The sequence below is a fragment of the Coregonus clupeaformis genome, chromosome 19, assembly GCF_020615455.1.
Source record: "Coregonus clupeaformis isolate EN_2021a chromosome 19, ASM2061545v1, whole genome shotgun sequence".
NCBI classification, from domain to species: domain Eukaryota; kingdom Metazoa; phylum Chordata; class Actinopteri; order Salmoniformes; family Salmonidae; genus Coregonus; species Coregonus clupeaformis.
The window spans coordinates 31,455,114-31,467,282 of record NC_059210.1 but is presented as its reverse complement, the minus strand read 5'-3'; the positions used below and the strand labels follow the sequence as shown (position 1 = coordinate 31,467,282).

The window sequence follows — 12,169 nt, the reverse complement described above, 5'->3', positions numbered from 1 at the left end:
CAATCCTCCACTCCCCCTCACTCTTCTAGTATCAAAGTGTCTGCCATCCAATGCACAAACCATTCGAGAGACAAATTGATGGCGACAGACCTGGGCTCTCACAACCAGGGAACTCTTTTATATGCCTCAGCTGTTTCCTTCCCCGACACGAAAATACAACCTTTTTTTTCTGTGGAGCCTCTGCAGTCTGCAGGCAGCAATGTCAGATGGAGGACACCGTGCCCCTGTTTTTTCCTCCTCCTTCGCTCAGCTGCATACAAATGGCCGTCTGTCAGTGTACTGTGCTGCTCTTAGGCTGTAATCAGGAACTGCTCTGTTCTAATGGAGGGGTGAGGGGTGTGTGTGTGTTTTAGCAGTTCCAACAGGGGAACCAGCATGCAGCATGCTGAATACTAAACAGTCCCGATATTTTATTCAATACTCTGAGATGACATTCATTTCAGATTTACCTGAATGTTGCTTAGTGCTGTCTTTTCTCTTGAGGAATTAATATGAAACCAATGATTAGTGTGACAGATTTGAGTATTTATGCTAATAGTTAGCGGTGCGATTATATGATCTGTTTATTGTGTGTGTGTGTGTTGCATGATGGTTTAGACTTTTGGCTGATGAAGGAAGACATGAGATGACAGTTCCTCTATGATCTTCATTCCTCATCGTGCCCCCTCTCCTCCTCCTCCCAGGTATGCTGGTGGTAAACGTGACCTGGAGAAACAAAACCTATGTGGGAACCCTCCTGGACTGCACCAGGCACGACTGGGCCCCGCCAAGGTAAGCATACAGTAACTCAAATACACACACTCACTCAAAACATACAAACCCACGCATGCACACACACACGTTCAAACAGAACATACAGTCTGTCAGACACTTGAAAACAGACAGATACTGGTATGAAGGGCCTCGAGGGCAGATTTCCCCCATAGCTTTTCCTGTGCTCGGAGCTAGCCATTATGAATGAAATACCATTGGGTAACATCTCAGAAGCTTTCCCCCCACTGACACAGGGGTTTTGAAATGCAACATCAGGGGTTGGATTGATTTTTCTCCTCTGCCATCGATCCTGTCAAGAGGCACCACAGAGCTGGCTGAGCCTTTCAGCCTTTCACAGACTTCTAATTAACACGTGTAATGACTGTATGCCAGCACCAGCAGCGCAAGCCTCCCTCTATGCTTATGTGCGAGTGAAGTGAGTTCGGAAAAAACTGAAAGTATGCATCTTATAAATAGTTTTCACATACAAACTTTTTATGTCTCAGAATCAAATAAGCTTCCCAAAGATAACATGGTGGAATGTTTATTTTGATAGACAATTTTGTGCATTTATCAGAATCCAATCAGGTAGCCTGATTTCAGATGTGTCATGTCAACAAGATTATTAGGGAAATTGTTCTTCTCACAAAGCAAGAACATTTTGCACTACTGTCAGAATTCTCCACTCTGTCTGGCCTACATTCCCCCCTTGCGTTCTGTATATACCATATTTATTAAAATAGGCTATAGCAAATAGAAATAGGCAAATTACTCTGAATGTCATTTGAGTGCTACCCGGCTGTGCGCTGCGAGACTCCATTCTTTACTGCTCAAAATGACCACCTGATGTGGGCATAAACATTTTATTTTGAATCAAACATTTTTAAACGGGATTTCTAGTCAAGTTCAAAAAGGCTGAACCATCATCTGTCACATCACGATGTCGTCAAGATCGACGATGCTGTCGTAATATTCCCCAACCCTACAATGAATATAAGAATATAAAGAGTCGATAGGTAATTGCTTCACCATGTGTTGGTAAGTAAGATTAACAATTGCTATAGTACTGTAAGTAATCGTCCTTCATCTCCATAGCTTTGTGTGGTACACAGTAATCTTCTCATGTAATTTAACTATGTATTCAACCATTAATCCAAGTTGCAATTTGTCAGTGGTTCATGTAGAAAAACCCAGTCTCACATGCTATCGTCACAGATCTGATCTACCCTGCAGCCGCCTTTCCTGACGTGCAACATGTCATTTGATAGAGCTCTGTGACTCTTCTCTCTCTGTCTCTCTCGCTCTGTTCCCTGTTGGCTGGTGTGTAAAAGGGGGGATGTTATCTCTTCCTATCTGATCAGCTGCTACGTCACCCTGGCCTTATCTGTCCGAGCCCCGTGGCGCTTGGCAATCTGTCAGAACACATCGGGCTGTCGAGATTGGGGGGATAACGAGAGGATCAGAATCCACGTCCAGGGCCTGTAAAAAAAAGTTCTGGGAGTGTCAGAAATGTTGAGCCTTTATCGTGTCTGGTGTTACGAGCCGATCCCGGTGACTGACTAATAGAGACGCTGCCAGTATGCATACAATAATACGATTATTGTGAATAGTCAGATTCATATAATAGTTTGATTAAAACGTTTACATGCTTTGCAAGAAGAACGATTGGGGGGATGTAATGGCCGATAGGTTGATAGATCTAATTCTCTGGTTTTGGTTCTCTTAGGTTCTGTGAGTCCCCCACCAGCGACTTGGAGATGAGGAACGGCCGGGGCCGGGGGAAAAGGATGAGGCCAAACGGCAACACTCCTGTCAACGAGAACAGTAACTCATCAGACAACAAGGGCAGCGGCACCAGCAAGACTCGCGCCGCCAACAACAGCAGCAAGGGCCGGCGGGGCAGCCAGACGTCGTCGGAGCGCCGCACACCACCCAACAGCAACACAGAGGATGTCAAGGCCAGCTCATCGTCAGCCAACAAGCGCAAGAACAAGCCTGCCTCGGACATGGAGCCAAACTCCAGCTCGGAGGACACCAAGGGCAGCAAGCGCATGCGCACCAACTCCAACAGTGGCCCCAGAGGAGTGCCCCACCTGTCCCACGCCGGCTTCCAGGGCATCCCCACCATTAATGCGGAGCCCCTTCCCCCACCACAACTCGACCGCAACTGCCCTTCGCCGGTGCTCATCGACTGCCCGCACCCCAACTGCAACAAGAAATACAAGCACATCAACGGCCTCAAGTACCACCAGGCCCGCGCCCACAACGACGACGACATCAAGTTGGACATGGACGGGGACAGCGAGTACGGAGAGGACTCCACTCTTCACCCCGATCCGGGCAGCTGCAACGGGGCCTCCATCTCTCAGAAGGGATGCTTGTCCCCGGCCCGTTCGGTCACACCCAAGGGCAGGGGCTTCGAGGCCCAGACTCCGTCGCCCTCCTCTGGGAAGTTTGGCTCCAAGCAGAGTAAAAAGAAGCCCTGCGAGGCCGACCCGGAGGCAGGTGGCATGGCCATGGATGGCTGCGAAGATGGGCCCTGCCTAACAGATGAGGCTAGCAATGACGGCATGGACGACAAGAAAGACAGGGCCAAGAAGTCGGGTAGCGGCTCCAAGGCGGACAAGCTGGCCCAGAAGGGCATGAAGTCAGCACGGCCCATCGCCACGGCCATACCACCTCAGCAGCTGTACTCCCTACAGACGGCCGGCGGCTTCCCTGCAGCCAGCCCCGGCTCCACCCCCGCCTTGGGCTCAGTGGTTCAGTCCATTCCCAAGAGCCCCCAGCTGAAAGCCATCCAGCCCAAGCCCTCGGCCCTGGGAGACCCCTCGTCTGTGAACCCAGCTCTGAGTGGCTCGAAGGACAAGAAGAAGAAAGACAAGAAGAAGAAGGAGGCGGGAAAGGAGGGAGACAGCCCCAAAGGGCTGGGGAAAGGGGGGAAGCCGGAGGAAGGCAAGAGCCCATACTCTGAATCCTCGGACCCGGGGAGCAAAGGCGATGGACTCCTGAACGGCTCATCGGACCCCCACCAGAGCCGGCTGGCCAGCATCAAAGCAGAGGCGGACAAGATCTACAGCTTCACCGACAACGCCCCCAGTCCATCCATCGGCGTGGCCAGCCGGATAGAGGCTGGAGTCATGGCCCAACCCCTCACCCCGCTCCACGTGGTCACGCAGAACGGAGCCGACAACTCCTCGGTGAAGACCAACAGCCCGGCCTACTCGGACATCTCGGACGCAGGTGAGGACGGCGAAGGTCGGGTGGAGGGCGTCAAGGGCATCAAGTCCGAGGAGCATGCCATCCGAGAGGGGGCCAAGAAGGCCCTGTTCCCCGCCCAAACGCCCAGCAAGGAGTCCCCCTACTACCCCGGCTACGAGACCTACTACTCTCCGAACTATGCCAACCCCAATCCCAGCCCGGGGGTGTCGGTCACGGGGTCCGCACTGCAGGAGGGGGCCCAGGTCAAGGTAAAGAAAGAGGAGCAGGAGGAGCCAGGCGACGAGGACCTTAAGGTCAAGCAGGAGCAGCAGGAGGACCGTAAGCCAGAGATGGGTGCCTCTGGATCGGGGCAACAGCAGCAGCAACAGGCCTCGGTCATCCAGCAGCGCTCCAACATGTACATGCAGCCTCTCTACTATAACCAGTATGCCTACGTTCCCCCATACACGTACCACCCGGACCAGGCCTACCACAACCACCTGATGAACACCAACCCAGCCTACCGGCAGCAGTACGAGGAGAGGCAGCGGCAGGCAGCAGCCGAGCAACACCGTGCCGCCGAGAAGAAATCAGACACTGCTGGAAAGGACAGAGATCGAGAGGGCTCCTCAGGGAAGGAGCGGAGTGAGGAATGGAAGCAGAAGGCTTCGGTGCCCCCCACCCTCTCCAAGGCCCCCAGTCTCACAGATCTGGGCAAAGGAGGGCTGCCCCAGGGCAAGCTGCCCAAAGAGCCCTCGTCCTCCTTGGAGCAGGCCAAGTCATCGGTCATCATCCCCAAGGGTGAGGATGCCAAGGCGCCGGCCCAGCAGGCCGAGGGGCTGAAGATGAAGCTGAGCGAGGGAGGGCACCATGGGAAGGGGGAGGAGCTCAAGGCGGGCATGGAGTCGGGCAGGCCCTCGGCCATGGAGCAGGGCATGTGGTACAGACAGGTAACATGACCCAGCTGTGTTTGAATCTGTTGATTTTGATTGGATGTTAGAAACATTTTACGTAACGAGCCACCCATTCAAAATGAGCAGTATAAAACTGAGTATTTTTATATTTTGAGAAATGTTTAAGTGAATGTAAAAAAAAATTGTAAGACTCAACTGTTGAGATATTGTTTGTCATGAGATATGTTGTGTTGTTTTCAGGAGCCTGACTCGCGGCTGTGGCCTTACGTTTACCCCAGCAAGTACCCTGAGGCCCAGAAACCACAGGACGAGGAGCGGTGGAAAGAGGAACGCGACAGGGAAAGGGAAAGAGACAGAGATCGAGCAGACCGAGAGAGGGACAGGGACCGAGACAACAGAGACAGGGAACGGGACCGAGACAGAGAGATAGACAGAGACCGAAAGGGCAAGGAGGGCAGGGATGAGAGGGCTCGGCCCAAAGATGCCACCCCCAAGGAGGAGAGCAAAGAGGGGGCTGAGCCTCGGTCGTCGTTGACGGCCTCTGAGGAGCACAGGGGGATGGGGAAGGACCCGAGGGCCACTGCTGCCCACATGCAGTTCTCCTCCCCCCTTGCCCAGCACCAGGGCTACATGCCCTACATGCACGGAGCCTATGCCTACGGCCAGGGCTACGACCCCAGCCACCCGGGCTACCGCGGGATGCCCTCAGTCATGATGCAGAACTACCCTGGTAAGAGTTAATGCTGTGGGATACATACTCCTCTTCCATTGGGATTGTGTTTAAATCTGTATTATGATGATGTACAAAAATGACTTGGTGTATTAACTCCTGCCATTTTGGAAACGCGTTGTTGATTTAAATGTCATGGTGTCTAACCACCTCTGTCACCTCCAGGTTCCTACTTCTCCTTCTCCCCGTACGGCAGTAAAATGGGGCCAGGCGAAGAGGGCGGCGAGAAGGCGGCGCGCGCCAGCCCCACGGTCAGCGGCAAGTCCGCCTCGGAGGCAAAGGCCCTGGACATCCTTCACCAGCACGCCAGCCAGTACAAGAGCAAGTCGCCGACAGTCGGCGACAAGACCCCCTTGCGTGAACGGGAACGGGAGCGCGCTGCTTCCGAACGAGACCGAGATATGGACCGGCCACGCTCCTCGCCCTCGCAGCGCATCCTGCCTTCCCATCACCACCTGGGCTACCCGCTTCTCTCGGGGCAGTACGACCTGTCCTATGCCACAGGTGAGTGACAGATGGACGCCCACAAAAAACGGGCTCAAGCACACGGACACATCTCTGCATTTAGTGTTCTATTAGCTAACTGGTCAAATAGAGCGCTATTCTATGGTAATCGCCTAACTGTAAAATTATATAACTTTGTAAGGCCCTTTTCTGCTACATAAGGTACTATAGAAAAAGTACAATAATAACATGCAATCCATGAGTCATTATTAGTATATGGAGGGTATGTAACAAGTGGCTCTTTCTTCATAGGTCTCTCCTCATCAGCCATTGTTGCCAGTCAGCAAGCCTCCGCCCCCTCCATGTACCCACCTGCACGGAGGTGAGAATGGTAAGCAAGAACCAGACCCCCTTCACAGCTCCTGAGGACAACAAATGCTGCATACACACACACACACACACATCTTCCTGGTGTTTAAACATGGTCATTTTTCTGTAGCTAGTTCCTTAGTCAAAAACTGCTGCTGACTAGAGGGATTTCCTGTTGTTTGATGACAAACATACACTGCATTCTATGGTGCCCTCTGCTGGACAAAATATGAACAAACATCAACTACATTTTATTCCAAGCATCATTAGACAAAACAGAATGTGTGATTCTCTGTAGGGCGTTACTACAATATAGGCTTGATTAAGCAATGCTAAATACAGGCCAATCATCTTGTTGAATGTGGATTTTAAATTCTTGCCGTTGCTGTTGTATAACTCTCCCTGTCTCATTTTTCCCCACAGGGAGACCTGATTGGCTGACCTCAACTTTGCCTGGAGCCATGTGACTGGATCACATGAGGAAGCGTGCTGCGGCGCTCGTTTTTAGACATCAGTTCAATGGTGTTTGTTGTATTTTTTGTTGTTTTTGCCTGGTTGTTCCGGCTGATCTGGTTCCTCCTCCCTCAGCTTCTGTGATGGCCACCCCACGGCAAGGCTTCCTGTGGCTGGGTTGAGGGCTCACTGAGCCCACCTCCTCTGGTACCGCACAGCCAACCAGCCAGCCAGTCCATCGACACTTTTGCACTGCTGAGACATTCACAGGATGGACTAAAAGGCCTGAAAAAAAGGCCTGATGAGACTGGCACGTTCTGATGGGGTGAGCCCCATCACACAGACGGCCATTTTGGAACTGGAGAGTGCAAAGGGGAGATGGGGTCGATCAGAAACAAACTGGATTAAGTTTGAAATCACTACATGGAAATATGGACTTAATGGATTGTTCGCAGATCCTGGGCCTTAGCGTAATAGAGGTGCAGCTTGACTTGAGGAAGTGTGTTGTTTCGTCCATCCACCAACCTACCCACTGACCCTGAGGACATATTGAGACATTCATTGCAATGGACCCATATTTTTCAGTTGTGTTTTTTGGGGGGATGGTTGTTTGGGCCAGAGGAGGGGTGACTGAGAGGGGACCGACTGGTGTATGTTGTCCCTGCCCCTCTCCACCACTCTGGGCTTTCTATGCAAGCCGAAGCTGCTCATCTCCACATACTGACAGAAACAGCCCTCCTCTCTGTCTGTTCAGTTTCAGGGGGAGGAACTTTCAAATTCACGTTCTGTTGAATCTGTTTTGTGAAAAGTTATCATCCGCCTACTTGAGTTCGTTCAGAGAGTAAACCATATCCGTGTTTGTTTTTTTGTTGCTTTTTTTGTACGAGGCTTTTGTGCGTTGTTCGTTCCACCGCACAAGTCTCCACACTTCATGTTTTTTTAGATTATTTGAGCAGTTTATATTTGTTATTTTTTTCTTCACATCTTGACTTGACGACCTTGTTTCCATCTCACTCTGACCCAGTGGGGAACACTACTGGCCTCTCTCAGTGCCGGCAGCGGCAGCTGTGTCGCGGGTTCCTTTTCCAAAGGGTCATCCAGTTTACAAAGCAGCACCAATGCATCTGCTACGGCTACAGCTCCCAGCTGCTCAGCTGGGAGAGGACATATCTGTGCCTGGAGGTACTTTGGCTCAGAGAGAGAAGAGGAATGGAGAGGAGAGAAGTACAGATGCACCATTCAGAAGCTCTCCAAGCTCTGTGACCCAGGAAGGGAAGAGAGGGAGAAGCCATCCATCCTCAATGGGCACTGTAGAGGCTGGAAGAGGAGAGGGGGTCCATACAGACAGGCAGCCTAGCTCTTACAGTACATATGGCATTTGTTTTGGCTGTTGTGGGCCCCAAGTGTCAGTTTGTGGACATGGAAACTGTCTGGGACCCACAGGACTTTGTATGTGAACGGTTGGCAACTGTCTGCAAGCCACAATCTGGCTGCTGCTGCTAGTCTCTCACCAAACTGCATCATGGGATAGCTGCAGTCCTCCCTCATCAATGGACATGTAAGAACACAGAGCTGTCAATGGATGCTCAGTAGATATGGCTGGTGCTGCACTCGCTCTCCCTCTGATCTAGCGTGTAGTGCTGGAGAGACAGGCAGCTCACTGTATATTTATTAGAGGACTTATAGTCACGGAGTGCTGTGTTACTGGGAGTTGGCACATGCCCCTGTACTATATTTGGTGAATGAAAGCAATTGCAAAATGGAATCTCTCCTGCAGGCCCACATCCCCTCCCATCGTATCTCTCTCTCCTTTCCACCTATCTCTGACTATCTCTATCGCGAGTGCCTGCACGGTGTAAGATGGAACTGTAACGCGATAGAGCAAACACATAGTCCCTCCCAGCGGAGCCGTGTGCACGTTTGCTTTGGGACACTTCCTATCTCCTCCCTCCCGCCCTTCTCTCTCTTTTTCCCCCCCACACGCACTCACTATTGTGGTTTTCTGTATATATTGTACAGCGGAATTATTTTAAAAAAGGTTGTTTGATGCTATCGGAAAAATGTCCTCCTCTTTATTCGTCTGTTAGCCTTCTCTTTTCTTTCTACCGTTCTTGATATAATATGACCAACTGTAGCTGGTGTAACAGCTTTAGAATTGAATTGTTGTGATTTTTTTCCCCCTCCCTGGACTCCACCCCTTCAGAAGCTTGTTGTCCCCCCCTTGAAGCCCATGACGCCATTTTAGTCCCTTCTTCGCAGCCGCCTCAAGGAAAACAATGTCACATTTCAACATGTCATTGTAACCGTCACTCCTTTGTTGTTGTTTTGGGTTCCATGAGAAGCTGCTCACGAATGCAGTTTGTTGGCTGGGAGTTGGTACGTTATTACTTTCGGCCATGATAGACAAAGTAGAGGAGGGGAGCGAGAGAGGCTGAGAGCAGAGCAGCTGTCGAGAGGGTTGATAGAGAGGTAGAACACAGCAAATTCTCCCACCGCGTCCACTCCTCTCCCGTTAATGGTGCCCGTCATCCCAACACCGCTACACAGCGCCCGCCCGCTGAAAACAGTCAATCTGATTCGCTCTGATGCTTTTATTACCCTTCATGGATCCGGCATGCTCGGGAGCGCAGCAAGGAAAATCTGAACTAATAAATTAGGTTTGTGGTTTTTGTCTTGTGTATGTGATTTAGGGCCGGTTCGAAATTTACTGGGGGGGGGTCCGAAATAGGGGAGGGTTGTGTTTTTTTTATTGGGCACAGGGGAGGGTAGTGCGTTTCTCCCTGGTTTACATTCACCATTTAGCAGGTTTTACTATATGATTTCTTCCATCCTAGCCAAATGTCCTCATGTGCTTGCATGCTCCTCCCCATCAAGGTGTTTTGGTACTTCCCTTATGCACTACGCTATTCCACGCGCTTACTGTACCACAGGTCAATATAATCTACCAGTCCCAACTGTCTATCCTGCCCTCTGTCCAACTTTCATAGTGACAATAGTGGCAGGTGGATTGTTTGTCCAGATCTGCAATCGGTTAACTAGCAATCATACCACACATTAAAGCATTCAAATCTGCACCAATTTTCTATAAAAATCCACAAGAACATAGAGGAATAGCTGATAGGCAGCGGAAAGGCCAGGTGTGTCATTGCGCATGAAAGAACAGTGAAGAGATGAGACGCGCAGCTTAAAAAGCTCCCCTATTGATCTTGTTTAGGGACAATACAATGATCCTACCTAGACTAGCCTACAACACCACAATGCATTGAATAATTGCATTATTGTTTTCAAGTGACTACAAAATTCTTCTCTAGGCTGTAAACTGTAGTGAACATGTAATTTGAATAACAGCGCAAAAGCCCTGTCATATGAATGTTTCATTCCATTTGGATCAGTTGTGGGTCTAGAAAGGCACAGTAGCAGGCCAGTCTGGCTGTATTTTTAACTTCTGATACTGAATGCGCTGGTTTTTGCAGATCATCATTCTTCCAAGTCGTCCTATAATAATGTTGCCACATAGGCCTATGCTCCCAGCAGGCCCAGTGATTCAGAAAATATGAACCTGTGTTCTGCCTCCTCTCCGAACCGCTATTCCTCGCGCAACTAGAACCATAACGCTTCAACATAGCCTAAATATTTGACTTTTTAAATGTATAACCTTTTATGTGTGGCATAAACACAACCGGTCACAATGTTTTAATCTGATTAGGCTACTTCAAAAGTCTCCTGTAGGCTACCTTCGCACGTTCGTCCACTCTAATATAATTCCAGCATCCAAACTGCCCTGGCCATTTCAGGAATAGAAAGAGCCATCTGTTACAAAACACCAAAATGTTTAATAACTTTCGGAGATTGTCAAGCCAAGCCTTCGGTACTGGTTAAGCCTACAAGGTAGGGAGGGATGTATAATCTGTTTGTCCAGATTGACATAGTCTATTTAATTGTGGTGTTGAAAATGCAAACCATGATGTTGAAGCGCCCGAAATTGGTAATCCGTATGCAGCTATGTTTTGCTTATTGGTTGTGTGGTGCATTGGCACAGAAACCTGTTGGTGGAAAATTAGTTTGCATATATTTTCTATAAATATAGCATCAAAATGTTGAAAATCTGATTTCCCCCTAGCTGATCATTGTCTGCCAGCTCTGATTGTAGTGTAATGAGACAGGCAGGGAGAATCTCGTCTGTGGTGGTCGGCGAACCCTGAGCCTTCTGGCCCGTAGCCCTGCGTGGCATCGACTGTGCCACAAAAGGATGCTAAAGTGGTAAAGTCGATATCCCTGTTTATAAAGACTGGGTCGCTATAGTTATTGATATTTGTGGTTGTACTCTTTTTTTTTGGGGGGGTAATTCAATGAGGGGAGGGTGTGCCATTTTTTTAACAGTACAAGAGAAGTGTCGTGAAAATATGTTTTACGTTGGGGAGGGGCGTGCATTTTTCTTTTGACACCTCGAGTTGGACCACTGATTGATAGGCCCTACTCTCACCACATGACTGTTGATGCTCAGCCATGATTGGATACTGGCACAGATTTTTTTTTCTTCAGAGTCGAAGATTTTTTAGATGTGTCCATTATACAATGGGGCAGGAGCTAGTGTTTTGTTTTTAATGCAATCTGTACAGAGTGAGATGGAAGGTGAGGGAGGTCATATAGTAATAATGTCATTCTCTGCTGTTATACGTCTCATTGTTAAACCAGATACCCTGTGGTGGTGGCAGGTTGTTAAAAAATGATGAGGAAAAAAAGCTCTTTTTCATTTTTCGAGAATCTAGTTTGGGGCTAATTTTTTTAGTACGCTGACACCCGCCAGCCAGAGAAATTACTTGTTGATCCCACGGCGGCCATTGTTGAGGCGTTGTCTCAGATGGTGCTTGGGTAGTCAATTCTTGTGTTCCTCCCACAGGGGGAGGAGGGAATGTTCTTGTGTGGGATTTCCTCTTCCAGTTCTCTATTCATAACCCCGCTCCCTAAACCCCCCTGCCCTATCACACTCAGCCCCGCCCCGCCCCGCCCCCCAGAGCAGTGGCTCAGTATCAGTCATCGGTACTTGAAAGAAAGATGTTTACAGCTTTTTTTTATTGCTATGTTTTGTTTTGGTTCATCCCCCACCTCTTCTCTCCCTCCCCCGCTGTCCTTTCCCCTAGGGTTTCTCTCTTATGTAAAGTGTACATTGCCACGTTTCTTTTTTTTATACAATACTGTAACTTGCCTTTGTCCATTTAGGCAACAAATAAATCTTTTTATGAGACAATCACTCCTGTCCCATCTGTCTTTTTTCCACAGGTAAATAAAGGGCATGGATCACCATAGG

General features: G+C 49.5%; 1 protein-coding gene across 3 annotated transcripts in view; it reads left to right on the top strand.

Annotated features, from left to right (window-relative positions):
• znf609a (zinc finger protein 609a) overlaps positions 1 to 10,745 on the top strand; it is a 186,314-nt gene extending 175,569 nt beyond the window's left edge. For all 3 annotated transcript variants that reach the window (XM_041837814.2, XM_041837815.2, XM_041837816.2), the window contains 6 exons: positions 684 to 771; positions 2,480 to 4,901; positions 5,106 to 5,595; positions 5,761 to 6,099; positions 6,352 to 6,430; positions 6,832 to 10,745. In XM_041837814.2, the coding sequence (XP_041693748.2) occupies positions 684 to 771; positions 2,480 to 4,901; positions 5,106 to 5,595; positions 5,761 to 6,099; positions 6,352 to 6,425 (3,413 nt within the window). In that variant the 3' untranslated portion in view covers positions 6,426 to 6,430; positions 6,832 to 10,745. The remainder of the gene's footprint in view (positions 1 to 683; positions 772 to 2,479; positions 4,902 to 5,105; positions 5,596 to 5,760; positions 6,100 to 6,351; positions 6,431 to 6,831) is intronic.
• The last annotated feature ends 1,424 nt before the right edge of the window (positions 10,746 to 12,169 follow it).